This window comes from Saccopteryx leptura, chromosome 3, assembly GCF_036850995.1.
Source record: "Saccopteryx leptura isolate mSacLep1 chromosome 3, mSacLep1_pri_phased_curated, whole genome shotgun sequence".
In the NCBI taxonomy this organism is placed as follows: Eukaryota; Metazoa; Chordata; class Mammalia; order Chiroptera; family Emballonuridae; genus Saccopteryx; species Saccopteryx leptura.
In genome coordinates this window covers 135,769,598-135,796,767 of record NC_089505.1, presented here as the reverse complement: position 1 = coordinate 135,796,767, position 27,170 = coordinate 135,769,598, and the positions used below count along the sequence as shown (strand labels likewise).

The following is a 27,170-nucleotide window of genomic DNA, read 5'->3' as shown; positions in this document are numbered from 1 at the left end:
CCGGTACCAAATGCCCCACGGACCAGTACCGGTCCCTGGCCCGGGGGTTGGGGACCATGATTTAAAGCATTGTTTGTAGGCCCTGGTCAGTTGGCTCTTGGTAGAGTATCAGCCTGGCATGTGAATGTCCTGGGTTTGATTCTGCATCAGAGTACTCAGGAGAGGCAACAATCTACTTCTTCACCTCCGCCCCCACATCTCTCTCTCTCTCTTCCCCTCCTGCAGCCATGGCTCAACTGGTTTGAGTGCATCGGTCCCAGGCACTGAGGAGGGCTCTGTGGAGCCTCCACCTCTGGTGCTAAAAATGGCTCAGTTGTGAACTGGGCCCCAGATGGGCAGAGCATTGGTCCAGATGAGGGTTGTCAGGTGGATCCCAGTCAGGGCACATGTGGGAGTCTGTCTCTCTATCTCCCCTCCTATCGCTTTGAAAAGAAGAAGAAAGGAAAAAAAGAACATTGATTGTAGAGGGGTAGGAGTGGTAAGGGCAGGGCTCCCTGTTTGAGAAAAAGGGCCAGCGAAATCCCCAGTTATCAATGAGAATGTATCACATCCCATGGGTAGGACGGTCATGTGGGAAAGTGGGTGAATTGTTGCTCTAGAAGGAAAGAATAACCAAACTAGGGCAGCAATTCCTCATTATTTTATTCCACAGGGAAAACCAGGAATTAGCTCTCTACTCTTTCTGCTACCACGTGCAGAAATAGAAGGGAATAATGTAAGAAGGGGTAAAGTCAAAAGTGGAACTGACCCTAAAACGAGAACAAGAAAGAAGCTAGCTAGCCCATGCCGATCATAGAGGCATGCATCTTGCCATGCTAAAAAAGTTATCTGACTATATCTTTGTAAGCAAAATCTGGCTTTCCTGAGTTTAACATGAGGATTGTATTAAAACCATGGAAGGCTAGCTTATATAATGCAGAGGACACTCATGAACAGAAAGGCCATTGTTTGGAAAAAGCATCAATGTAGACTTGCCTTCTTTCATGGTCTCAAAATACACGAAAGACCAAAGTAGGCCTGTCTTCTCCTCAAGGCCACCTGCTGGCCCAGTCGGATTAGCACTGTGATGCATCTGTACCCAGCACCCACAATTACTTGGTCAAACTGAGAGCTATCTTTCTTAACTAAACACATGATATGCTCCTGCAGACTAGATCCTGTCTGGGGTAAGAGCAGAGCCTGTCCTGGCCATCTCTAATGAGAAGTGTAGACTACCTGTCCCCACTGGGTACAATAATTTGGCTAGATGCCAGGAAGTGGTTTATTTAACCTTTCAAATTCTTCTTCTACTTAAAACAAATCTGTTTTCTTTATGCTAACCTGTCCTGAATGTTCATCTGTATGTGAATATACTTTATGGGAGAGAGCAGCTACAGCTGAGGGTCTATTCAATACAAATAGATAGTTAAAATTTTTTACTGAGGTATAACTGTTAGAAAATAAACTATACATATTTAAGATGTACAATTGGTAGTGTGAATTTATACCAGTACAACCAATGCCACAATCAAAATAATGCACATATTTAGTTTCAAACAATCACATAGAATAATTTGTGGGCTTACAAATCAAGTAAGTATCAAGGTAGGCATGCATCTGTATTCTCTTGCATATTCAATCTATTCACCTTCTAAAGCCAATTATGACATGACCAGTTAATTAGAAAATCTAGGGAGAAAAAACACCCTAAAACTCCTGACCATTAAAAAATGGTGTATGCTAAAGCAGTCAAGCCAATTCCCAAAGAGGCCTTACTTATTTTTCTAACCTCATACACTTGTAACTTAAATGAATGCACTGGGAATATGTCCTAATCCAATGATAAAGCACAGTAGAGGCCCACAGAGAAATCCTGTAACTTGCCCTGAATTTAATTTGTAGTCAGCCTGGCCTCTCTTTTAACTCCTTCTTGCCTATATTTTCTGCCCTTAATTATATCTCTGGTTTCATCTTGGGAGGCAGACTTGAACTACCAAAGGGAAAAATAAAATTCTATGATGTCATTCATAATGTGCTATATTAAAGTTGCAAAGCAAAAATGCACATGCCCACCATAAAATGTTAACTACTCAATTAAATTCATCCAATGAAAGAAATAAATGTTGCCTAAAGGTTTCACACCATTGAAAAAACTCTTTAGTTCCACCTACCAGAACGCCTGGCATTGACTTTCCATTCATCCGTTCCCCTCCTCAGACATTGCCTGCCTTGCCACTTTTTAAAGGCTTTAAAGCCCTTGCTAAATGAGAGTCCATTTGAAAGAGGCAAGTTAAGCATTTCAGTTTTTAATAAGTACCATATACCACCTAAAGGGAAGAGAGTCAACATTTTCATCAACGTAGAAAATAAAAGTGGCAAGGCCTCGACCTCCATTTGACTTAAAGATTTATTAGGAATAAGGAAATAATACTTAAGGTTACAGTAAAGTCTTTAAAATGTCAGGGGTGCATGCTTAATGTATCCAGGGTGAGGCAAAAGTAGGTTTACAGTTGCTTGTATGGAAAAATAGTACAATAATTAATAAATAATAATGTAAGAATAAACTCTGTGTTTCGTGTACTCACAACTGTAAACCTCCTTCTGCCTCAGCCTATATGTGCTTTAGGAGGGAATTTAGTAAGGCATAATGGGAGGCAAAAATAAATCAAATTGTAATACTATACCATCTCATTTGACATTAAGATTGTAGGACCATAAATCGTACTTCTCCCCTGAATTAAAAAATTTTTTCACAGACAGATTTAGATTGATAACCTGTCATGATTCTAATGACAGTTACTCAATATACTTTAAAAACAGGAAAAAAAACAAGGTACATGTTTTCCTAAGTGGGAGAGAAATAAGTGAGGGTATCGTTAAGGAGAGGACAGTGAGCAGGTAAGTTGATTTTGTGGATTAAGCTCAGTAACCAGATGATATTTTACTGGTACAAAATAAAATTCATAATCATATACCTCTAATATCTGGTCACCAGCCCAAAGTCTTCCATCTCTGGCTGCAGCTCCTTCCTCATAGACTTCATGTATAACTATAGCATCCTATAAAAAACAAATTCTTATTAATTTTCAGCAACCACAATTGCTTCCTTAAGCAAACCACCAAACCATATGCGGCAACCTATAATTTACTATTTGTTAATAATGTGATATTTTATTTGACCTAAAGATAAACACAATACACAGTTATGACATATTCAGAGGTATAATTAATTTTTCCTAGGTTTATTATTTCATTCCTGTAGGGCCAGTAGTCGCAGCCGTCATGGCCATGCACACGCAGGTTCACATTAGATTTGGGCAGATGGTAAAGAAACAGTGGAGTCCAAAAATGGTGGGCCATTCCTTTATTCAAGTCTTGCACCAGTGAACGAGTAACACACAGGGAAAACACTTCCCTTTCACTCAGGGCTCCCAAAGCCACTGACACATTCTCCGTTTCCACAACTGGGAGAATCTTCTGTTCCTCCTAGAATCAAAGGCCCCCAGACCTCAGTAGGGCTCCCAACGCCCCTCAGCTCTGGTTCCCCCATCTGCACACCTTCTCTTTCTCTGAGCAAACTGGCTTCTTCCTCAGCACCTTGCATTCCCTCTGCTCTCACTCTGCAAACATGGCTTCTCCCTCTTTCTTCAAAACTTTCTGGTGTGTAAACCTCTCCTCCAGCAAACATTAGCAAAACAATGGCCCCTCCCATGTAGAAAGGTCATTTGTAATCAACTGCCCTGCTCTGAGGGCAAGCACACACATGGCTTCCCAGCGCCATTTTAAACAATAAAAGTGAGCAAACTCAAAAAAATATAAATTTTACAAACTCGTTTGCCCAACAATTCCTTTAGGCCTGGCTTTGCCTAATATTTCAAGCTCAACTTCCCCCATGTGTTTTACTGTAAACCCTGTACACTGCTGCTGTGTATAAACTTGAGGTGAACTATATGTCATTCTTACTTATATTTTATGGTATATTTGGAAACATGGTTTCAGCTATTTATTGGTATTCAAGGATTTGGCATAGATGTGTGGCCTGATGAAGGTGGTTTGTCGGGCCTCATTACTTGGGCAATTAAAGAAAAGGACTTAGTGGAATGAACTGTCTCCGGACAGCGCATGGAGTAAGGGAAAGGGCATTCACGGTTGTAAAGCCAGTAGTCAGGGCCAGGGCCACTATCACAGCAGCCGCCCGGCCCATGCAGGTTCGCATTGGATTCGGACAGTCGGTAAAGAAACAACGGAGCCACAAACTGGTGGGCCATAGTCTTTAATTCTAGCTTGCACCCGGCGGGCAAGTAAAAACACACACTGGGCTCCAAAACCCAGTCACATTCAGTGCTCACAAAGCTACTGACTTATCCGAGTTTCCTAGAATCAAAGGTTTCTAGCTCACCAGACTTACTCTCCTCTGTTCCCCATCTCCTTCTTTATCCCAGATACAAACTCGACACAAACTGGCATCTCACTCAGCACTCCGCCATCTTAGCTGCTTCTCCTGGCCTCCTCCACGTGGCCTCCTTCTGCTGCTGGCTCTACTCTCTCATGCTAATCATCCCAGGAACCAAGAGGGCAAGCTCCTGTTCTACCCCTATTTTATACTGTAGCTTCACAACCTTTAATCCAATATACAAAATAGGGAAGTCTCCAACACAAAGTCACTTCTCTGAGGCATGATTGGATTGTACCGCCCTACATCAAAAAGGGTAGGAAAGGCTTAATCCCAAAACCAAGCCCCAGGCTACAAGGATTTCGCCTGCCCAGAGACACACATTAATATCACCTGGACAACGGCCTCCACGTGGGCAGTGCCACTTTAACAAAGTGAGCATAATACATATTATCTGCCCAACAACGGTCCTAAGTGTAGGACAGCTATAGATCTGAATCCTGACTCTGCCGTTGTGGGCCTTGGGGCAAATGAACTACTGAACTCAGCATTCTGAGTTTTTCTCATATATGAGCCATAAAAATAAGACAATAGTGAAGGAGGTAAGCTCTGGTTGAAGAGGACTGTGTTTCATAGTCAATGAATTTAAAAAGAATTTGTATCTCTTCAAATTAGTCATCATAATTGTGTTTTTATCATCATCAAAATACCAGGTACTAATGTTAAGGCCTCATGCACTATCCCAGGGCACAGGAAACACAGAAGGAGCCTGCCTCCCACACCAGTCCCTCGGTGACACTCCCCAGAGATAAGCACCACCAACAGTTTTATCAGGCTCCCTCAGAGCATTTAAATCTACACACCCAAACCTTTTTATGTTTTGGGGAGACTACTTAAAAAATACTCAATGGACTTTGTTCACACAGTTTTTCTCCCTCATGCTGAGCAAGTAGTCAAGCTTTAAAATTTCTTGCCTCGGGGATTTTGTGGAGCTGCAAACTGAAGCAACCAGAAATCATTGATTCTTTCTGTTGTTTATAAAACAGATGGGGACTGAAAAGATGTTGAATGGATTATGCTAGATGTCTCAGAGGGCTGCTAGGAGAGGAAAAGAGCTTTTGAGTGGACACTAGAAACAGACTTGAGGTCCTATGAGAAGTGAGGATGGGAGCCCTGTGTGCCCAGTGCCCACCCATTCCCCACTCCCTCTGCCCACCATGCACACGTGTGCATGCGCACACACACATTGCAATAACCCGCAGACAATGGTCAAGAGGGGCAGGCTCTAGGTATAAGGATCTGCCTTGAAAGAAGTCCCATGTCGCAAGCGCTGGGGCCTAAAAGAGTCAGGACTTCTGGTCTTGAAGAGATCATGTAGGCTTGGATGCCTATGGGCTTGATGTTTTCCAGGGTGGACTGATGACAATGACCAAGGGGCCAATGCACGTCTGGGAGCTTTGAGAAGAAACAATAATCCTGAGAGTTAACAACCACCAAAATGACTGAGGTTGAATTATGCCTTAGTCCAGATGTATGGAGCCTCAGAATTAGAATTAAATTAACATTAATAAAGAAATGAAATATTTATTGCAAAAATATAGCAAACAAGACAGGAAAAGACAACAACAACAAACCAATCTACTTCCTTAAAAAACAATTCCTACGCAAATTTTGGAATAGAGAAGCAACAAGAAAAAATGAAGAGGTCTACAACCATATAACCCCTCTGGATTCCAAATACCTTTACAATATTAAATACTTTCATTTTATCACTGCCCAATTCTGAAAACACTCTTTATTACAGCAATTAGAGAGGCAGTCCCCAAGAGCCAGGAACAGTTCCTCGATCCAGACGATTTACATCGCAGATTCTGTACCATCAACAGATTTAGACCATTCTTTGTTGTAACTGACTTATGAAATTTCCAGACCCCGGGAGCCTTTACACTGCCAAGAATTTGTTCCTCTGAACTGTTTCAGGGAAATGGTTTTGAGGAAACTTGCTGGGTCAGTGGCTTGAAGTGATCCCAGCACTGCCAAGGTGACACCAAGGGACATTTTTATGAAGGTAGTGCAGGCAGAAACTATTGCAAGCTCATGGTAATACCCTAATGCAGTGGTTCTCAAACTTTTTGAAGTTGGGGCGCATTTAAAATCCTATAAATAATTGTAGGCAAACTACATACAAATTTCTGAGAAATATTTTATATAATAATTAAGTCAAATATTAAAGAAAAAATAAAGTCCAATGTTGCTTTTATAGTAATTAAACAAAATAAATATGACAAAATTAAATTTATTCTGACATTAAAAAACATTTTTATGTTAGATTTTTTGTTATGCTTTTTAGAATTCATAATAAAGAGGGGGTTAAAAATGACAAAAAAGTTATCTTTATATATATATATATATAGATACATTCTTAGTAAGATTTAGTAAATTTGGCAGGTCCCGGCATGAATATGTTAAGTTTTTTATTCTTGTGTTTATGAGAAACATGAGCCTGATGTGTCCTAGCGATTTCTTCAATGTTTGGGCATATATTTGAAAGGCAAACTCTCATTTCCTCGTCAATACATTGAAGAATTCCTCTCTTTTTACTCTTAACTGTGTCGAGTGCAGAAAACCCCCACCATACATATCATCTTAACTTTACACCAAAGGATAGAAGAAACTTGCCTCCAGTCTTTCTGGGGAACATGGGGGGTAGTGTAAACAATCCAGCACCACAGCTTAACAGCTTTTTGCAACCTAATCAGGTAAGTGAGGTGGGGGGTTGGGCAGACTGTCAGCTTATAGCCAATTCCTCACACCTCTGTCCCCCAAAATCTAAACTCCAAAAACCCTGTTGGTTTTTTGGTCCCCAACAGGCACATATTTCTCTGGAATACCATAGGGCGCACCTGGAAATCTTCTAGGGCACACACTTTGAGAACCACTGCCCTAATGTCATGCTGGTTTGTTTTCAGTTTGGTGGTCAACATCCCATCCTTGCTGGATGGGGAAAATCAGACTGAACTCATACTACACATGGTTTTTACAAAGCTTAATTTTCAGCATAAACTCCTTTGATCTCAGAACATTACAAAAGTCAAATGGGAAATTTCTCTTCATTCATACTCAAAAGAAAGAAAAAGACCCCATAAAGTTTTTATTCCACAAAAGTAGCCTGAATTCTTATACTTCCTGGGTGCTCAATAAACTATTATACATAAAAAATATACTGTTAATAGTCTCAAATAAATGCCAAACTCACTGCCAATGATCTGTTTTTGGTCCATGAGTCTTTCTATATGAAAGACTTCCCATTATTTCTTTCATTTTGCTTGACTATGCTCTGATTTCTCTTAATTATTAGGGAAAATACAAGAGAACCTGACACACTCTGTCTTATCAATAGAAAAAGACCACATTTCTCATGATGTGCCCTGGTGTGGTTCTGGGCAGTTCCTTAACCTGGGCTGACAGAGGTAAGAGGTGGAAACTAAGACTTAAATGGAAATATGGGCGGGTGAATTGAAAAAAAAAAAAGAATTTGATTTAATCTTCAAAAGTTATATAGTTCATAGGGTAGGACAGAATAGTAAAACAGATACTAGATTGGGATATATTAAGCATCTATTTGACAAGGCTAGATTAAAATCTTACTTCTGGCACCATACATATTATTACAACATTACTGACTGTATTCCCTATGCTGTACTTTACATTCCCATGACTGTTCTGGAACTACCAATCTGTACTTCTCAATCTCTTCACCTCCTTCAGCCAGCCCCCGAACTCCCAGCCCTTCTGAAAATCATCAGTCTGTTCTCTGTTATCTGTGAGCCTGTTTTTATTGTTTGTTATATTGTTCTTTAGAGTCCACATATAAGTAAAGTCATATGATATTTGTCTTTCTCTGACTGACTTATTTCACTTATCCTACTACCTTTGAAATCCATTGACTGCAAACAATAATTGAAAAATATTTTAAAAAAATTTTACTTCTTGCTCATGAAAAATTGTGATTAGGTAAAATAATGGGTCATAAATGAAAGACCGACTTTCATTATTTTAAATAAAAAAATTTGAAGTTGATAATACCAATGATTTAAGAAAAATTTTCCATTGCTTGTCCTGGTGGTGGTGCAGTGGATAGAGTGTCAACCTGGGATGCTGAGGACCCAGGTTTGAAACCCCAAGGTTGTTTACTTGAGCATGGGTATACCAGCTTGAGCGTGGGATCAAAGACATGACCCCATGGTTGCTGGCTTGAGCCCAAGGTCGCTGGCTTGAGCAAGGGATAAATGGCTTGGCTGGACACTTCCCAAACTTATCAAGGCATGTATGACAAAGCAGTCAATGAATAACTAAAGTGCTACAACTACAAGTTGATGCTTCTCATTGCTCTTCCTTCCTGTCTGTCGGTCCATCTCTGTTTCTCTTTCTAAATAAATAAATATAAAAAAAATTAAAAATAAATTTTTTCATTGATCTGAGAGGGGGAGGGGGAGAGGGAGGGAAAGAGAGAGAGAGATAGAGGTAGAGAGAGAAACACTGACTCATTGTTCCACTTAATTGTGTACTCACTGATTGCTTTGTGTATGTGCCCTGACCAGGGGTTGAATCTGCAACCTCTGGCATGCCAGGTCAATGCTCGATCCACTGAGCTACCTGGCCAAGGCTGATACACGTGATTTTTATTTCCTTGTATGTCCTCCTAAATTTTAATGCTCTGAAGCTAGTCACGCAAAACCACTTGTTGGTAGAGCTCTAAGTGCCTCCTCCCCCACTAACCCTCCCTTCTGCATATTTAGATAACATTCCTTCACTCTAGAAAACGTCAGTGCCTCTTTCTATAAACACCAATGACTTCTTTTAAAACGCATCCATTCTAGAAGCAGTCTATTAACCATTTCCCTGGGGGTTGGTTGCTGGCTTATGGCTGTCGAGACAAATGATTATGAGGTCGGCCTCTGGAGTCAGACTTCTCGGTTTAAATCCTGGCCTTGCTACTTCTGGCCATGGGCCTTGGGAAGATTGTTAAACTCTCCAAGCCTTAGTGTCCTCATTTTTATATGGTTTTAACACAAGGCTTTATGTGCAGTGCCAGCACATAGTCAGGAAGTACGTCTCATTTATTTAACATTTATGTACTAAAGACCTTCCACACTTCCTGTTTGTGCCATTTAGTCCACATAACAACCAAGCAAGTTCAGTATTATTAGTCTCATTTACAATGAAGAAACAGAGGCTTAGAAGGGTTCAGAATTGACCAGATCTTTACAGCTTCGAAGGAGTGGAGTTTAATTCTACTCAAGACTGTTTAATGTCAAAGCCTGTGTACCTACCACTATAGCAAGATTCTCATCTGTTTTGAATATTTTATTTTGCACTTGTACAAAAGCTTATTTGGGATTTTCCATATGGCATCAATTCTGTTGAAATATTGTCTCTTTAACTCCATAGAAAAACCTTGAGGGCAGGAGCTGATCATTCTATAGAGAGTGAGCAAAAAGATGACTAGCGGAAGGAAAAACTGAAGCCTTTGGCTTAATGAGGTGGGGTGATGATCTATGGATTTCGCTTGCTTGTGTTGGTACATGATTAGGGGTTCTGTGCAAAGCACAATGGGTAGGTCTCTCCCCACCATAATACAGAATCTCTCTCTTAATTCCATTGTTATTCTTAATCCCTCCCTCCCTCCCTCCCTCCCTTCCTTCCATCCTTCCTCCCTTCTTTCCTTCCTCCAGGGGTCCCCAAACTTTTTACACAGGGGGCCAGTTCACTGTCCCTCAGACCGTTGGAGGGCTGGACTATAAAAAAACTAGAACAAATCCCTATGCACACTGCACACATCTTATTTTAAAGTAAAAAAAAACAAAAATGGGAACAAATACAATATTTAAAATAAAGAACAAGTAAATTTAAATCAACAAACTGACCAGTATTTCAATGGGAACTATGGGCCTACTTTTGGCTAATGAGATGGTCAGTGTGCTCCTCTCACTGACCACCAATGAAAGAGGTGCCCCTTAGAAGAGCGGCGGGGGCCGGATAAATGACCTCAGTGGGCCGGGCTGTAGTTTGGGGACCCCTGCCTTCCTCCCTTCTTTCCTTTCCTTTCCATCCATCCATCCATTCATCTTTTCAGTCTGTGCACCCATTTTTCTACAGGAGCAGTTATAAAATGTTAAATACGAGTGATAAATTGATGTTTAAAATAAAATGTTGTTCAGTCCAAGAAAATAGATTTCTCCTAATTAATGGCATATAGACTTGAGAATCATTTACAGATGACCAAATATAATCAAAACTAATTTCCTCTTGATTGTTGTGTGACCTTCACTGGAACAACAGAAACTTAAGTAAGATGGTCTGTTTACTTACTGCCTGAAATGAGACTAACAATTGCCCTCTGGATACTCTAAATTACTCATTTGACTTGCCAACTCTAGAGACAGAAAACTGAATCAGTGAGTTGGAGAGTGTCTCAAATACAGTATAGGGGGTCCTCAGGTTATGATGCAGCTCCGTTCCTATGACAGTGATGTAACCTGAATTTTGGTGTAAGTTGAAACACACCCTAGCTTAAGTCACTTACTTACCCTAATATAGTTGTAAAATCATAATCTAAAACATAAAAACACAACTAAGCCACAAAAAAAGGATATAAATATACTGTACTAGACACTGTACTGTGTATTCTGCCATGCGCAATCAAACTAGTTCGCCAACATGGTCCGTAAGTGCTATGCTAAGGGTGTAAGCTGAAACACTGTGTCTCCATTTTTTAAAGTTTTTATGGGAGTGAGCATTGTAAACTCGAAACGTTGTATCCAGAGTACCCCCTATACTGGGTTTCCCCTAAATAGAAGGGTCAGGAAAGATTTTAGAGATGTAGGAAGTTTTTTGTTTATAAACATCTCCCACATCAGTTATGTCTGAAACACATTTAACTGAGAAAAATCCCTTTATTCCACAATTAGGGATACCATTAAGAAATAGACACCTAGGAAGGAGTTGGCTAGCAAATTCATCATGTTGTTGAAGGAACCACTGTTTTAATGTATCCCCTCCTAAAAGGATAGGTTCTTACTTACTTACTTATTTTTAAATTTTATTTATTACTTTTAAAGAGAGGATGAGAAAGAAGGCGAGAGGGGGGGGGAGAGATAGAGAGAGAGAGTGAGAGTGAGAAAGAGAGAAACATCGATTTGTTGTTCCACTAATTTATGGATTCATTGGTTCATTCTGACTGGGGATCGACCTGCAATCTTGTTGTATTGGGACAATGCTCTAACCAACTCAGCTATCCGGCCAGTGCAGGCAGTTATCTATCTATCTATCTATCTATCTATCTATCTATCTATCTATCTATCTATCTTCTATCTATCTATCTATCTAATCTATCATCTATCTATCTATGCAAGGGAGACAGACAAACAGGGACAGACAGGAAGGGAGAGAGATGAGAAGCATCAATTTTTCGTTGTGGCACCTTAGTCGTTCATTGGTTTTCTCATATGTGCCTTGACTGGGGGTTCCAGCAGAACCCAGTGACCCCATTTGATGATGCTAATATTAATTTTAGTAAACTCTCTGGTACCTTTCCACCTGTCTCTTTTCACACTTTCTGAACTCTTCTTCCACCTTCTTTCTTCTCATAGTATGTTGGTTTCTTTTTTTTTATTATTGATTTTAATTTATTGTGTTTACATAGATTCTAGTGTTGCCCTGAATGCATCCCCCCTCCTCCATATCCCCTCAACATCTTCCTGACCCCCTCCTGTAGTGCCCTCCCCTCTTCCCTTCAGGTTTATCCCATCCTATCATCCCCTTTCCCTCTGTCCTCTTTTCCTCTGGTCCCTTTGATCCCTCCTCTGTCTCAATTCTTTTCCTCAGTTCACATTGTTCATTGGATTCCTCAAATGAGTGAAATCATATGATATTTTTCTCTTTCTGGCTTATTTCCTTAACATAATAGTTTCCAGGTCCAACCATGTTGTCGCAAAAGGTAAGATTTCCTTCTTTTTCATGGCCCCATAGTATTCTATTGTATATATGTACCATAGCTTTTTAATCCGCTCGTCCACTGATGGACACTTGGGCTGTTTCCAGATCTTCACTATTGTGAACAATGCTGCCATAAACATGGGGCTGCATTTCTCCTTTTGAAACAGTGATATGGTATTCTTGGGATATATTCCTAAAAACGGGGTGGCTGGGTCAAAAATATAGATAATACAACATATACATGGTACTAGACTCAAAATAGTATACACTCTTAAGTTTCTCTCCAGCATCTATCCCTCAGCCACCCAATTTCCCTAACTAGAAACAAATGGTGTTAAGCTGCTTGTGTACTTTTACAGACATTCTATCTATCTATACTTGGAAAGTACAAAGGGCACCAAATGCTGGAGGGAAATGCTCTTTTTTGTCTGTTCTTTCTTTTGCTTGAGTCATACAAGTAACCTCTTTTCTATGAAACTTTCTCTGACTCTCTCCCCAGTGAAGCTGATCAACCCTTCCTATGGGTCACTGCTATATCTGCTAGCATTATTGAACTTATCACAGTACCACGATGGCTTGTTAATGCATCTAGTCTGTATCAACTCCCACTCTCAGTGGAAACCATCAGGATGGGTGCTTCCAATTAAATCCTCTTTGCAACCTGATGCTAAGCCTAGAGTAGGCACTCAATAAATGTTTACTAAATGATAATCAAAAAGTGACCTAACCTGACCTGTGGTGGCATAGTGGATAAAGGCTTGACCTGGAATGCTGAGGTCACTGGTTCGAACCCCTAGGCTTGCTTGGTCAAGGCATAAACAAGAAGCAACTATTACAGAGTTGATGCATCCTGTTCCTTCCCTGCCCTTCTCTCTCTCTATTCCCTCTAAAATTAAGAAATGAAGTCTTCAAAAAGTGACCCAGAAAGAAGAGGCTTAGTATATTATAATGTTAATCTAACACCCTGGTTGGAGAACCACGGCTTGCGAGCCACATGTGGCTCTTTGGTCCCTTGAGTGCGGCTCTTCTACAAAATACCACATGCGCGCACTACCTCAGTAAGGAATGTACCTACCTATATAGTTAAGTTTAAAAAATTTGGCTCTCAAAAGGAATTTCAATCGTTGTACTGTTGATATTTGGTGCTGCTGACTAATGAGTTTGCTGATCACTGAAACCCAAACAAGCTTCTGATGGTAATATACAATCAAAATAGCAATCAAACATGTACGTTAAAACCATCTGAACTTACAGAGGATTTACATGAGTTCATAGTGCAATTTAAAGGAATCAGCTATGAGGGACTTAATTATCACTGAGCACCACAAAAATCACAAACTCCTCCAGGGAGAATTAAACTCTGAACTGCTAGGAAAGAATTTCACAACATGCAGTCCTGTATCCTTGGGCAGAGACAAAGTCATCAGACACTTTAGCCTATCAATCACCATTTTCTTTACTGCTCAAGCTGCCAACAAGTATGTAAAGTAACTCATAAACACACCAATCATTCAGCAAAAGGCAATTTTATTGTTGTCACAATAGGCCCATAACACTTAAAGAAGCCATGTGCTAGTAAAATTGACTAAGGGTCTCCTGTGGACTGAAGGGTATCAGTGAGCACCCTGTGTGGGTGAACTGTTTCCACAGAATGAGATTTTATAGTTTACACTTCTAGAGACTGAGTGGATTGCTTTCACAAGCATCTCAGGAGAAAATTTTGATAAAGAATTATAGAGGTAGATAGTATTATAAAAGACTATGTACACATGGCTTAATTTTACTGCTTGTAGGCCTATTTTACTTGATTTGACTACTCTGGAATCAACCCCATCTTTGTCATATTCATAAAAGCCCCTGCCCCCACTCCTCACAAAATAATCCTAAGGGACATTTTAAATGCAGAGAAGTTTCACATCAAATTTCACATTTCGGTAGAAATATATTTACGCACGATCCAAAAAAGAGTGTTATGTCTTATTTTCTGGTTTTACGGGAAAAAAGCCTTCCTAACAAGAAAGACCCATGAGGACCAAAAAAAGTATTAAAATATTGTAAATAAAATAGGCATTATTTTTTTCCTCTGGAAGAAGCTGTGATTCACATTTGTGAACTTAGAAGAGTAATGCTACTTTTATTTATTTATTTTATTATTTAAAGATTTAATCTATTGATTTTTAGAGAGGAGAAAGACAAAGGCAGGGGGGGATGGAGGAGCAGGAAGCATCAACCCATAGTTGCTTCTATGTGCCTTGACTGGGCAAGCCCAGGGTTCCAAACCAGTGATTTCAGAGTTCCAGGTTGATGCTTTATCTACTGTGCCACCACAAGTCAAGCGTAATGCTACTTTTAAACATCATTTAATGGTTCCCCTCTATGGCCATCAGTGATCAGAGATGATATAGCTATGTGCTATACACACAGTAGCTCACTTTCTCAGCAGCAAGACCAAGCCCACGGGGGCGATAGAATAGTAGGGTAGCAAAATGTCAGTCCAATGCTGTGCAAACCAAAACTGTACTCAATCTATGCCAAAGAAAACTCATGTAGCTGCATTAAGTGACTGATTTGTGATGTCTATTGCAGTTGGAGAGTTTAAACAAAGTGTTGGATTAAAATCATCTCACTCTCAGCAAAGGTGATAGGCTCCAAACTATATGTATATAAACAAAGGGATGAGAGTCTTGGAACATGATTGTTTTCTTTTTTTAAAAATTAAAAAAAATTATTGATTTTAGAGAGAGAGAGGAAGGGAGGGAGAGAGAAACATTTATTTGTTGTTCCACTTATTTATGCTTTCATTGGTTGATTTTTGTATGTGCCCTGCCCAGGGCTCAGACATACAACCTTGGCATTTTGGGATGATGCTCTAACTGAGGTACCCGGCCAGGTCAGCATGATTCTTTTCTGTTCTAAATCCTTGTCATCAAATTCTTTAAAAACCAAACTTCCCTATTATATTTCAATTAGAATGTGATTAGAAATAAAAAAAGCAGTAATGTGTAGAAGAAGAACCCAGGACTGGAGATGTAAGGAGACAAATTTTTCTGACAGCACGGCCGGTAACCAATTTTGCAAGTGGTTCTGCATGAACCACTTTGTTCATAGCTCTTAACATCATCAGCAAAGCACAGAGTTAAATTACATGACTTCTAAAGTCATCCCAGCTCTAAAATTTTAGAGCACTGTGAACTCATAGATTGTGCAAAGTGAAATAGAGGAAGCCATTGTGTTACACAGATGCCTAGGAATAAGACCTTCTAAATGGCAAACCAGAAGAATCCCAACTCTCACAGGCTGTGAGAAATCAGCAAGAGACGGGGACTAGGCCAGACTTTGTCTTAGTTATTTATTTATTTATTTATTTTTTTGTGACAGAGACAGAGAGACAGAGAGAGGGACAGATAGGGACAGACAGGAAGGAGAGAGATAAAAAGCATCAATTCTTTGTTATGGCTCTTTAGTCTCCTTAGTTGTTCATTGATTGCTTTCTCATATGTGCCTTGACAGGGAGCCGGGGGGGGGGGGGCTGCAGCAGAGCAAGTGACCCCTTACTCAAGCCAGCAGCATTCAGGTTCAAGCCAGTGACCTTGGGGTCATGTCTATGATCCCATGATCAAGCCAGTGACCCCGTGCCCAAGCTGGTGAGCCTGAGTTCAAGCCAGATGAGCCCACACTCAAGCTGGTGACGTCAGGGTTTTGAACCTGGGTCCTCCGTGTCCCAGTCCGACACTCTATCCACTGTGCCACCACCTGGTCAGGCTGTATTAGTTATCTTTTGCTAAAAACTTGTTAGCTTAACAAAAAACGATTTGTTCCTAATTCTGTAGGCTGGCAATTTGGGCTGGACTCATTTGGGCAGCTCTTCTGCTCCGTGTTGTCATTGGGGCTCTTGCATGAATGTGCAGTCAGGTTGACTAGGGCCTCAGGCGGGATGTCTGGGCTGCTCGCCCTCCCTGTGCTCTCCCTATAGGGTGTGTTATTCTTCAGGCTGGTGGGCAAGGTGGCAGTATTTCAGAAGGATAAGAGAGAGCTAAGCTAGAGGCCAAGTGTAAAAGTCATACAATACTGCTTTCACTACTATTAGCCAAAGTAAGTCAACAGGCCAGCTCAATTTCAATGAATCCAGAAAGAGTGTCATAGAATTTGTGGTCAATTTAATTACTAGACTCTATCAGGTCTGCTAGATGAATTTTCTAGTCTGTAAACAATAGAAGGCAGCAATATATAATGGGAGTAGTCCTGGCTATGGCCACATAAATCTGTCTTCAGATTTTAGCTCTGCCACTTATCATAGTTTTGTGATACTTCTATTAAGCTATTTAGCTTCCTGAATCAATGTTCCTTTTTCTGTAAAGTAGAATGAACAAATCCTACCTTGTAGGGCTTGAGGCTGAAACGAGATTACATATATAATGTTAAGCAAAGCGTCAGCCAAACAGATGTTGAATAATTGCTAATGAGGCATCCCAATACAAATATATTTAAGGTTTAAGGGGCATAGTTGGTACATAAAAAAATACATATATGTCAGAGTGGTCAAAATTCATGATTCTAAGGATGAATGATATTAGTCGTGGTCCATATTTTAATTTCTAATTTTCCTGTTATCATAATGGATGAACAGTATAAAAAAGATATGAATTTGAACTCAATTGAACATGAACAATAAGGGTCACACACACAAAAAGGTTACATGACTGAGTCATTTATTCAGGGCAGAATAAAACCTCCTGCTGCAGTTTCCCCTGAAGCCAATGAGGATGGTCTTAATCACTTAATTGCCAGCCTAGTTAATTATTATGGAATGTGGTGACTTTTCTTTGTTTCTAGAAGCTATGCACAAAGGGCCCTGTGCAATACCCTCCAGCCAAAATTTTCCCATAAAAATAAGTAGGGTCTTAGACCACCCCTGAAGCTCTAGAGAACTCTTCTTCCTCTATGCACACAGCAGGTGGCCCAACTGTGGAGCCCAGGCTGACACTTTCTGGTCTGGTGATGTGTTCCTCCATGGTTTGGTGAGATTTGTACATACTCATAATTCTCTTTTTCTTTAGTCTTGCTTTAACTAGCTATTACTCTAAAACCCAGGCTGATGTTTCTTCATCTGGTGATGTTGTGTAGAGCTAGAACCCAGGCTGATGTTTCTTTGTCTGGTGATACTGTATAGCTCATCATTGTGTTGATTCTTTTTCTTTATTCTACTTTAGGTTACATAAGTTCAAACCCCTTTTGATTTTGCCTTGATTATTTTTTATTGTTTTTAATCATAATAAATTTCCCCCTAAAATCCACCTGAGAGTAATTGCAACTCTGTACTGCACCTCCTGCACAGCACACATGGTGATCCCAGAATATAACTAATTGCTTCTCTTCAAGAAATATTATGCTTGGTGAGCATGTGGTACAGTGTAGAGATGATGTATTATGGAATGGTATACCTGAAACCTATGTAATTTTATTAACCAATATCACCCCCAATAAATTCAATCTAAGAAAAGATTATGCTACAAGTATATTTTAGGTTATTCTTTTTCAAGTCATGATTGCTCAGGGCTAAGTCCAAGGGATGATTTGAATGCTACAAGATCTTTAGCCAGACTTAAGAGCCCTATTCCTAGATACTTTGAGTTTTCTGTTTTAGTTAACTACAATATTCACTGATTGTGGTTTCTGTATTTGTGAATTCACCAACACTCCCAAATTAATGCTCATGGATCTTTCAGGGTCATCTGTGGACAAGTTACGGAGTGGTGAAAGTTTTGAGTAGCCCGACTCTTGTTCCCAGCTGAGGCAGAACAAGACGACAGGCTTTCATTTCAACTCCCATACTGTAAGCATCCTTCCATGGTTTTTCTAGCGCCAGGTGTTTTGCATTTTTTTGCGCTTTTGCCTGTGATTTTACTGTTTAAAATGGCCCCAATCACAGGGCTAAAGTGCTGTCTAATGTTCCTAAATTGAAGAGGCTGTAATTTGCCTTATGAAGAAAATACATGTGTTAGCTGTCCATTTCGCTATGAGTTACAGGGATATTGGCCACAAGTTCAATAGCAGTAATCAATAATATATATTAAAAATAAAACATCTTTAAACAGAAATACACATAAAACAAGATTATGTATTAACTGGCTATTGAAAATGTGACCAGAGGCTTAGAGGGACCTATCTCTGTATGTCCCCCAGAAGCAGCGGTTCAGTATTCACTAATCCAGTGTTTGCTGCAACTTTATAGAACACAATTGTCATGAATACTGAGAAGTGGAGCAGGCGGGTCTGGTGCAGCGGGCAAGAGCCCGGACTGCGGAGCAGAATACTGAGAACTGGCTAGACTTCCTATGGGTCCTTTTCATTGGTGATACCACATTACAACCAAACTTGGAAGCCTAATATGAAAGGTGGTAAAGGTAGAAATGCAGACAACTGCTATCTATAATAGAGATGGAAGGATACATGTCAAGAACAGGTGTTCTCTGTTGTCCTTGCCACAGTGGGACAGTGGGTTGATTTATCCAAGCATGAAAAACTTAAATGTACTTTTCTCATGCTATGGCATGGGTTCTTAAGCTTTTTTTTTTTTTTTTTTTTAAGTGAGAGGAGAGGAGATAGTGAGACAGACTCCCACTTGTGCCCTGACTGGGATCCACCTGGCAACCTCTATCTGAGGCTAATGCTCAGACCTACCAATGTATTTTTAGTGCCTGAGACTGATTCTCAAACCAGTTGAACCACTGGCTGCAAGAAGGGAAGTGGGAGAGGAAAGGGAGAGAGAAGCAGATGGTTGCTTCCTCTTGTGTGCCCTGACTGGGGATCAAACCTGGGACAACTACATGCTGGGTTGACGCTCTATCCACTGAGCAAACTGGCCAGGGCTATGTATTGTTAAGCTTATGCTCAATGTCTTTTGTGGATTTATATTTTTTGAACCAATTACAAAGGTAAAATAAAAAGATAATTCAAAACAAGTTGCAAAGGTGTTAATCTTCCCCATTTTCAGACCAAAAACATATCCCTTCTTTGGTGCAAAAGGTATCTGGCCTTCACTCATTGATCCATGTGAACCAATGAGTAGGATGTTACTTAATTTCAATATCTCGTAAGAACATGTAGAACCTGAGGCAGAATGTAGTCAATACATACCACATTTCCTTTATTCTAAGATGATTTTTTTCTCATTTTAACAGTTTTATAATTTGGAAGAGTCTTAATGTACTGCTTTGCCCCCCCCCCATAGATACAATAAAAGATTATTGCTTTAGAAGAAGTAGAATTTTTGTCAAAATAACTTAGTTTTGTCGCCTACTTCATAGGTTAAATAGATAATTGTTTCTGTTCAGAAACCTTGAAAGTGCTGTAGCTACACAATGTAAATTAGCAATAGTCAAAGGACCTTATCTATCATACTCTACTGTGCTAACTAATAAATTAGGGTTCACCACACAGATTTTCTGTGAATCTCAGAACATAGTCAAGACTTCACTTAACCTCACTAATCCCCATAATACTCTGCTACAAAAGAAACAAAGAGATAGTCTATATATCCTAATCTCAATATATTCAGAAATTCTATATGCTTGGGAGTATGAAGATATGCACCCACCAAACCTTCAAAGAGAGAGAAAATGAATCACAGTGTTCAGTATCCACTGTTTTGCAATACTGAAATATTCTCAGGTAATAAACTATAGATAACATAAGTAAGTAACAAATCAGCAACAGGTATAATGACTTGTTTGACATAAAAATAAGGATTAAATGATCAGTTACACAGGAAGCAATACTACCAATCTTGCATGTATGTGTGTGTGTTGTTTTAAAGCAATGGACTGTGTAAGCTATCCTAAAACTCAAATGCAAGAATTGCACACTCTTACACACTATTTACAGATAACTAAAATATGAAATGAAAATCACAGCAATAAAACAGCTTCTATAGGAATTGCTGTGAATACATAAAAAATGTTTCACATTTTAAGACTTTGAAAGCTTTCTCTTGTCAAGCTCAAAAAAGCCTGTTTTATATTTACTTAAAATGGAGTTCCCTTGCCAAGTCTGATTTAACAAAAAGTTGAGACTCATCAATATGAATATAGAATTTTTCATATTGAAATATAGATTTATTTTAAGAAAATGGAACAATATATGCCTTATACTTTATAAGTCCCTATAGTTCCATCTGGTCCTTATTTATCTAAATTTACTAAGCTTGTATAATATTTTTGCTTACAGTCATATTCTTTAAGACAGAAATGTCCAAATCTGGAAATTCGGAGGTACTATTCATTAACATTCTTTCAGTGTGATTCATAGATTTTTTGCAAACCCCACTTTGATTTTAAAATAAAACTAAGGTAATAAGATGTTTTGTGTAAAAATATATGACTTAAGCAATAACGATAAAAGGAGCCTGGCTTCGGGGGATTACAAGCCAAAGCAAACCACACTTCTTATGAAGTAGACTGTGCAAAGTTCATTTGAAGGGGAATAGCAAAATAAAACACTTAATCAAATGTAAAATAGCTTTCTATTCCGCTTACTTGAAAAACTATCTAGTGGTTTAAATTGCTGCAGTTCTACATTTAAATGGTTAAAAGCAGTAATAGCGAATAACCGCATGCAACACAGGGAAGGGTTAAATGAGAACCGGACATGGTTATAGCGAAAGGACAGATATTCTTCCATTTCAATTTCTAGATAGATGGACTTTGCCACATAGCATCCAAATGGCAGAGTACATCTACCTTGATGCTTCCTGCTAATGTATCTGTTCTACAGAACTTCTATTTAATAAGAATGAATTACATTGGTACTAAATTAGGTGGTGAAAAAAAATACAGGTTTGAAACTTGAAGACAAATGACAACATTCTGCATATGACATTCCCGGGCCTTTTTGACAATAAGAATATTTAAATTGAAAAACCTATCCAGGAAATCCACTAACCTCATTTATAAGGGGATGGTACCAAGACTATTAAAACACCACACATGCCCTACTCTAATTGTTTTCCTCTTGCAAAGAGACAACTCATCTGTAGTATAAAAGTATAGCACCTGACCGTGGTGGTGCAGTGGATAAAGCATCGACCTGGAACACTGATGTCTCAGGTTTAAAACCCTAAGGTTGCTGGCTTGAGTGCAAGCTCACCAGCTTGAGCCCAAAGGTCATTGGTTTGAAGCCCAAGGTTGCTGGTTTGAACAAGTTGTCACTGGCTCAGTTTCAGCCTCCCGGTCAAGGCATATAAAAGAAGCAATCAATGAACAACTCAAGTGATGCAACTATGAGTTAATACTTATCTCTCCCCCTTCCTCTCTCTCTCTCTCTCTCTCTCTCTCTCTTGCTAAAAAAGAAAAAAAAAAGTATAGCAACTAGGGCTTATATACTGCTCACAAAAATTAAGGGATATTTCAAAATAAATATGAATTGATAAAATATCCCTTAACTTTTGTGAGTAGTGTATTTTTAAACTCATCTTTCCAAAAGTGGTAATAATTACTAGCATCTATAAAACAAAACAAATAACAATGATTAGTAACAAAAACCCTCAAGACTGCAGTTTAAAGGAATTTGTGAGATGGGAATACAAAGAAAGAATGAAGTTTCTTATACTATCATTTTGAAAATGTTATAATTATAAATGCTCCTTCCTGGTCTAGTAATAATAATATCCTTGCAGAGTGGCTGCCTGCCTTTGTCAAAATATTCCCCAAGATGAGGCACTCACTATTCCCAGTTTATTCCATCTTGGGTCAGCTGATGTTTAGAAAGTTCTCCCTTGCCTGGCCAGTGGTGGCATAGCTGATAGGATAGAGCATCAACTTTGGGTGTTGAGATACCCAGTTCAAAACCCTGAGGTCTCCGGCTTGAGGATGGGGTCTCTGGTTTGAGTGAGGGATGATCGACATGATCCCAAGGTTGCTGGCTTGAGCCTAAGATCATTGGCTTGAGCACTCACAGCCGTGGCTTGAGCAAGGGTTCACTGGTTTGGCTTGAGCCCCTTGGTCAAGGCATATATGAGAAGCAATCAATGAACAACTAAAATAAAGCAAACTACAAGTTGATGCTTCTCATCTCTCTCCTGCCCCTCTCTCCCTCTCCACTGCCTATCTCAGTCTCTCTCTCTCAAATAAAAGTTTCTTATAATCATGTGAAATCCCTTTTTCAATGAGTCCCCTAGGAGTACCTGAACTGATCTTATCCTACATCCACAGAAGATAATCTTAAAAAAATTTTTATTTGAAAGATTTTATTTATTGAGTTTAGAGAGGAGAGAGAGGAGGAAATATCAACTCACAGTTGCTTCTCATATGTGTCTTGACCAGGCAAGCCCAGGATTTCGAACAGGTGACCTCAGCATTCTCGGTCAATACTTTATCCACAGCACCACCACAGGTCAGGCCAGAAGAAGATAATCTTAATGTGTGCATAAGTAATCATTGATCCTTTGACCTCCCCTTTCTAGTTTGTTCTATTCTTTCTCAAATGACATACTTTCAATAATGTTCTTGTTAACCACATAATCATGCCCTGAAATGAATTGGATACTATAGCTACAGTTAAAACTGATAAGAGAAGCACTCCATACAGATATAATAGTATATGCAAAAGCCTTTATCAGGCAAAAGCAAGACTCATTAAAGGAACTGAATTCAGAGTGGTGCAATGAGGCTAGACAGACAGTCATATTTTAAGTGTGTAAGGTACTATATGGGAGTATTACAGATACAAAATAAAACAGGTCTGTTTTCTAGGAGCACAGGGTCTGGTGGATGAGGTGGATAATTCCCTTTCACAGAAGAAGACTGATGACACAGTGTTAGTGCTAGCAAAGTGGCACAAATTGTGTGGCTTTGGAGTAAACTTCAACTGGACTTCTTTCAAGAAGCTGCCTAGCTTAATCTGTGCCTCAGTTTCTTCATCTGTAAAATGGGGACAACGCTTTCCTATAGGGCAGTGGTTCTCAACCTGTGGGTTGCAACCCCGGCGGGGGTTGAACGACCAAAACACAGGGGTCGCCTAAAGCCATCGGAAATACATATTTTATTTAAAAATGTATTGTATAATAACAGGTTGAGAACCACTGCTATAGGGATAAACTTTTTTTATAGGAGTGTTGTGAGAATAAAATGAGATGGTACATATTAATTATATATTAAGAACAGTGCCTGATTCACTTATATAAAACTTTCATGCTAAAAAAACCCAAATATCTAATTATCTAGAAACAAAGTCATGTTTCTCAGTGTATAGGTAACATACAAAAGACACACAGGTGAAGGGAGGTAAGGATCTACTTTAACAGGACTGTTTAATAATATGTAGTAATAACGGAATTCAGCATAGATAGGCACTGGGAAAAGTCTCTTATATGTATTCTTATATATTTTAATCTAATCTACACACCAACCTTAAGAGGTAGATATTGTCATCATCACTATTTCACAAGTGAAGAAATAGATTTAGAAGAGTTAAGCTGCTTGTCCAAGGGCCCACAGTTAAAGATCTGGGCTTCCAAGGCCACAGAAGCAGCATCCTCACTCTGCTCTGCTGCCCGTGAGGTTTGACGGAACATGTCTGCAGGTTGGGACCACTGGCTCTGGGACCCAGAGAAAGGAAAGTGCACAGAGTAAGGATCCTGGAGAATCTTTCCTCATCCTTTCTCCATTTCATTTGTTCAATCCCAAGAACAGTTCAAATCTGCCAGCACTCTAAAATAAAAGATTAATTCCTTTAGTTTTCCTTCTCTTCTCTAGAATTCCCAGAGCTAAGGACAATGGACATAAAACCTCTAATCAGCAAGCAAGCCTATTGCAGATGAGGGCACTGGGAGCTTCAGGGAGAGGTTTAAGGAATATGGTGCAATCCTCCCAAGGGGTAAGAATCCTCAGCCTTTCACTGGGAAGACTATGCCAAGTCCTCTGAACTGAAAGATTTCATGCAAACTACCATTCCAAGACCAAAAATAGGGAGGGAGGAGAAGACAGGGTTAAAGGATGGATAGATAGTTGGATGAAAGGAAGTAAAAAACATGAATTAATATACTATCTCTTTTATGCAGTGTGCCTTATCTGGTTTCCTGGCTATGTGTCTCCCTCAAATTCTTAAGTTAAACTCCTAATGCCCAATGTGATAGTATTAGGTAGTGGGGGTCTTCGAAAGGTGATTAGGTCATGTGGCCAGCCCTCGCAATCTTGATTTGTGCCCGTGTAAGAGGCCCCGCAGGACTCCCTTGCTCCTTTCACCATCTGAGGACACGAGAAGCCTGCAACCCAGGAGGCCCCCTATCAACCATGCTGGCCCCCTGATATTGGACTTCCACCCCCAGATCTGTGAGAAATAAATGTCTGTAGTTTATGAGCCACCCAGTCTGTGGTATTTTGTTATAGCAGCCCAAATGGACTAAGATGCTGACTTACGAGAAAAATAAAAACTAGTGTAATTAAATCTATAAAGTGTTTGCTAAACTCTATTTTTTTTCTATTTCCAGAGGAATTCCCTACATTAATAATCCCTATTATGATTTTTCATTGGTTGATCCCCTATATTATTAGACCATAAACATTAAAGGCAGTAGAATCAACTTGAATGAATGTGAGATCTTTGAAGATAGGGCTTTTCACTCAATTTTGTGTCCTTAGCACTAAGCAAAGGGCAGCCTCTGAGCAAACATATGCAACCTATCACAGAAGAGCCAAGCTCACCAAAGCAGACCTGGGAGCACACCATAAGATGAAAACAACAGAGGCAGAGCTTGTCGGTGAGGATTGCGTCCAGATGTGCTCATAAACTTTCCCAGGAGGCTTACCCTCATCATTATCTTGGTATTTTTAAAGGTCTATTTAGATGACCTTCTGCAAATACACTGGGATGCCAAATGAGATCCCCCCCTGTGATCTCACAAACCATCTGTCTTGGCTCCAGAGACACTATTTATAGCAGATAGGACTGATGTGGTGTCAAGACCAAGTCCCACAGGCTTAATTCCGCTAAAGAGAGCAAAAATATCTGTCGGGCATACAGCAAAGAGGGCACAGAAGCCCTAACTGGGAGGGTTGGAGCTGATGCTTCAGAAGGGTCACCAGCACACAAGATGTGCTCCTTCCCAGCACCGGAGCTGGAGTGAGGATGCATCACATAATCAGATGTGCCAGGGCAAAATGCAAAGGTACTTTTGAGAGTGGGTCTCAACATTGCCCCCAACTTCCTTTCCTAAGCTCTCAGCTTGGTTTGCAAAATTCCTGCTGGCTGGAAGCCCTCCCAGGACCTGACTGCATAATGGGACCTGGAGTGTCAATGAGGCTGCGTCTTTCATGTCAAAATTTGGAGGAGAAAAAAAAGAAAGATCTTCATTATGATAAACAATGGCTGTATTTGTTAAAGCGCCTTCCGCCCCGTGCCATTCAGCCTCACCAAACGACATGCCTATGCATTACTTAGGGTCTAACATACGGCATTTAATAAGGTACCTGAGGTTAGGAAATAAAAGCTGTGTCCCATTTCTCATTTTTAAGTGGTGCTTATCCTTCCAAGGACAATGGGATTTACAGTCTCAAAAGGCAGGGCTATAAATTATGAACCTCAAGATGCTCTTAAAGAAAAAAACTGGGGGCTGCCTCATGGTGGCAAAAGAAGCAGAGCATAGCATTCAAGCAAACAGCCTCCTCTTCCAGGTGTGGGAGGTGCTGTGGGCAGCAGCAACCCTTCGGCTGGCAGCCAGGGCACAAGTGTGTGCAGCAGGACAGACCCAAGAGCAGGGTAGGCACGTCTCAGTTAGGTTTTCTTACCAATCCACATAAAGCAAGATCATATTAATAACAACAAAAGCCAAAAAAATAAAAAATCAGCTAACAAACTCATTCAGCTTGGCCAGACATGCTGACTAAAGTCTTCTAACTTCCTAAGGGAAATCTAGTTCTGCCTTATTGTAAGCAGTATAAAGAGACTTTTATACACACACACACACACACACACACACACACACACACACACACACACATACATGGTTTTTTTTTTTTTGTATTTTTCTGAAGTTGGAAACGGGGAGGCAGTCAGACAGACTCCTGCATGAGCCCGATCGGGATCCACCCGGCACGCCCACCAGGGAGCGATGCTCTGCCCATCTGGGGCTTCGCTCTGTTGCAACCAGAGCCATTCTAGCGCCTGAGGCAGAGGCCATGGAGCCACCCCCAGCGCCTGGGCCAACTTTGCTCCAATGGAGCCCCAACTGCGGGAGGGGAAGAGAGAGAGGGAGAGGAAGGAGAGGGGGAGGGGTGGAGAAGCAGATGGGCGCTTCTCCTGTTTGCCCTGGCTGGGAATCGAACCCAGGACTCCTGCACCCCAGGCCGACGCTCTACCACTGAGCCAACCGGCCAGGGCGAGACTTATATTTTTAATAAATGAATCAGTTCCTCTTTGTTTATGGAAGAATTCACTACAGAATTTTCTTTGGTTCATTTCTAATGTAGCTTTATTTATAAGAATTTTTAAAAATGTTTATTTCATTGATTTTAGAGAGGAAGGCGAAGAGAGAGAGAGAGAGAGAGAGAGAGAAACATCAACATCAACCTGTTCCTGTGGGTGCCCTGACTGGGGATTGAACTGGCAATCTCTGTACTTTGGGAATATGCTCAAACAAACTGAGCTATCCAAGCCAGGGCTCTTTATAAAAATTTGATTATTAACAGTCAGAAACATCTCTTTAAGAAAATGAGAAAAACCAACCCTGGAAGGGAGACACACCCAATGTTCAAGGTCAACCAGCAGTTTCTGAATATTACCCAATGGCCTTAGTATTGTATATAAT

General features: G+C 40.1%; 1 protein-coding gene and 1 non-coding gene across 9 annotated transcripts in view; both read right to left on the bottom strand.

The window, feature by feature from the left end:
• Positions 1 to 27,170, bottom strand: part of PATJ (PATJ crumbs cell polarity complex component) — a 411,472-nt gene that overhangs the window by 47,570 nt on the left and 336,732 nt on the right. For all 8 annotated transcript variants that reach the window (XM_066376436.1, XM_066376440.1, XM_066376442.1 and 5 more), the window contains one exon: positions 2,955 to 3,038. In XM_066376436.1, coding sequence (XP_066232533.1) covers positions 2,955 to 3,038 — 84 coding nt within the window. The remainder of the gene's footprint in view (positions 1 to 2,954; positions 3,039 to 27,170) is intronic.
• Positions 26,668 to 26,743, bottom strand: TRNAP-GGG (transfer RNA proline (anticodon GGG)). Its single transcript has one exon. It is a non-coding gene; the product is annotated as a tRNA-Pro (tRNA).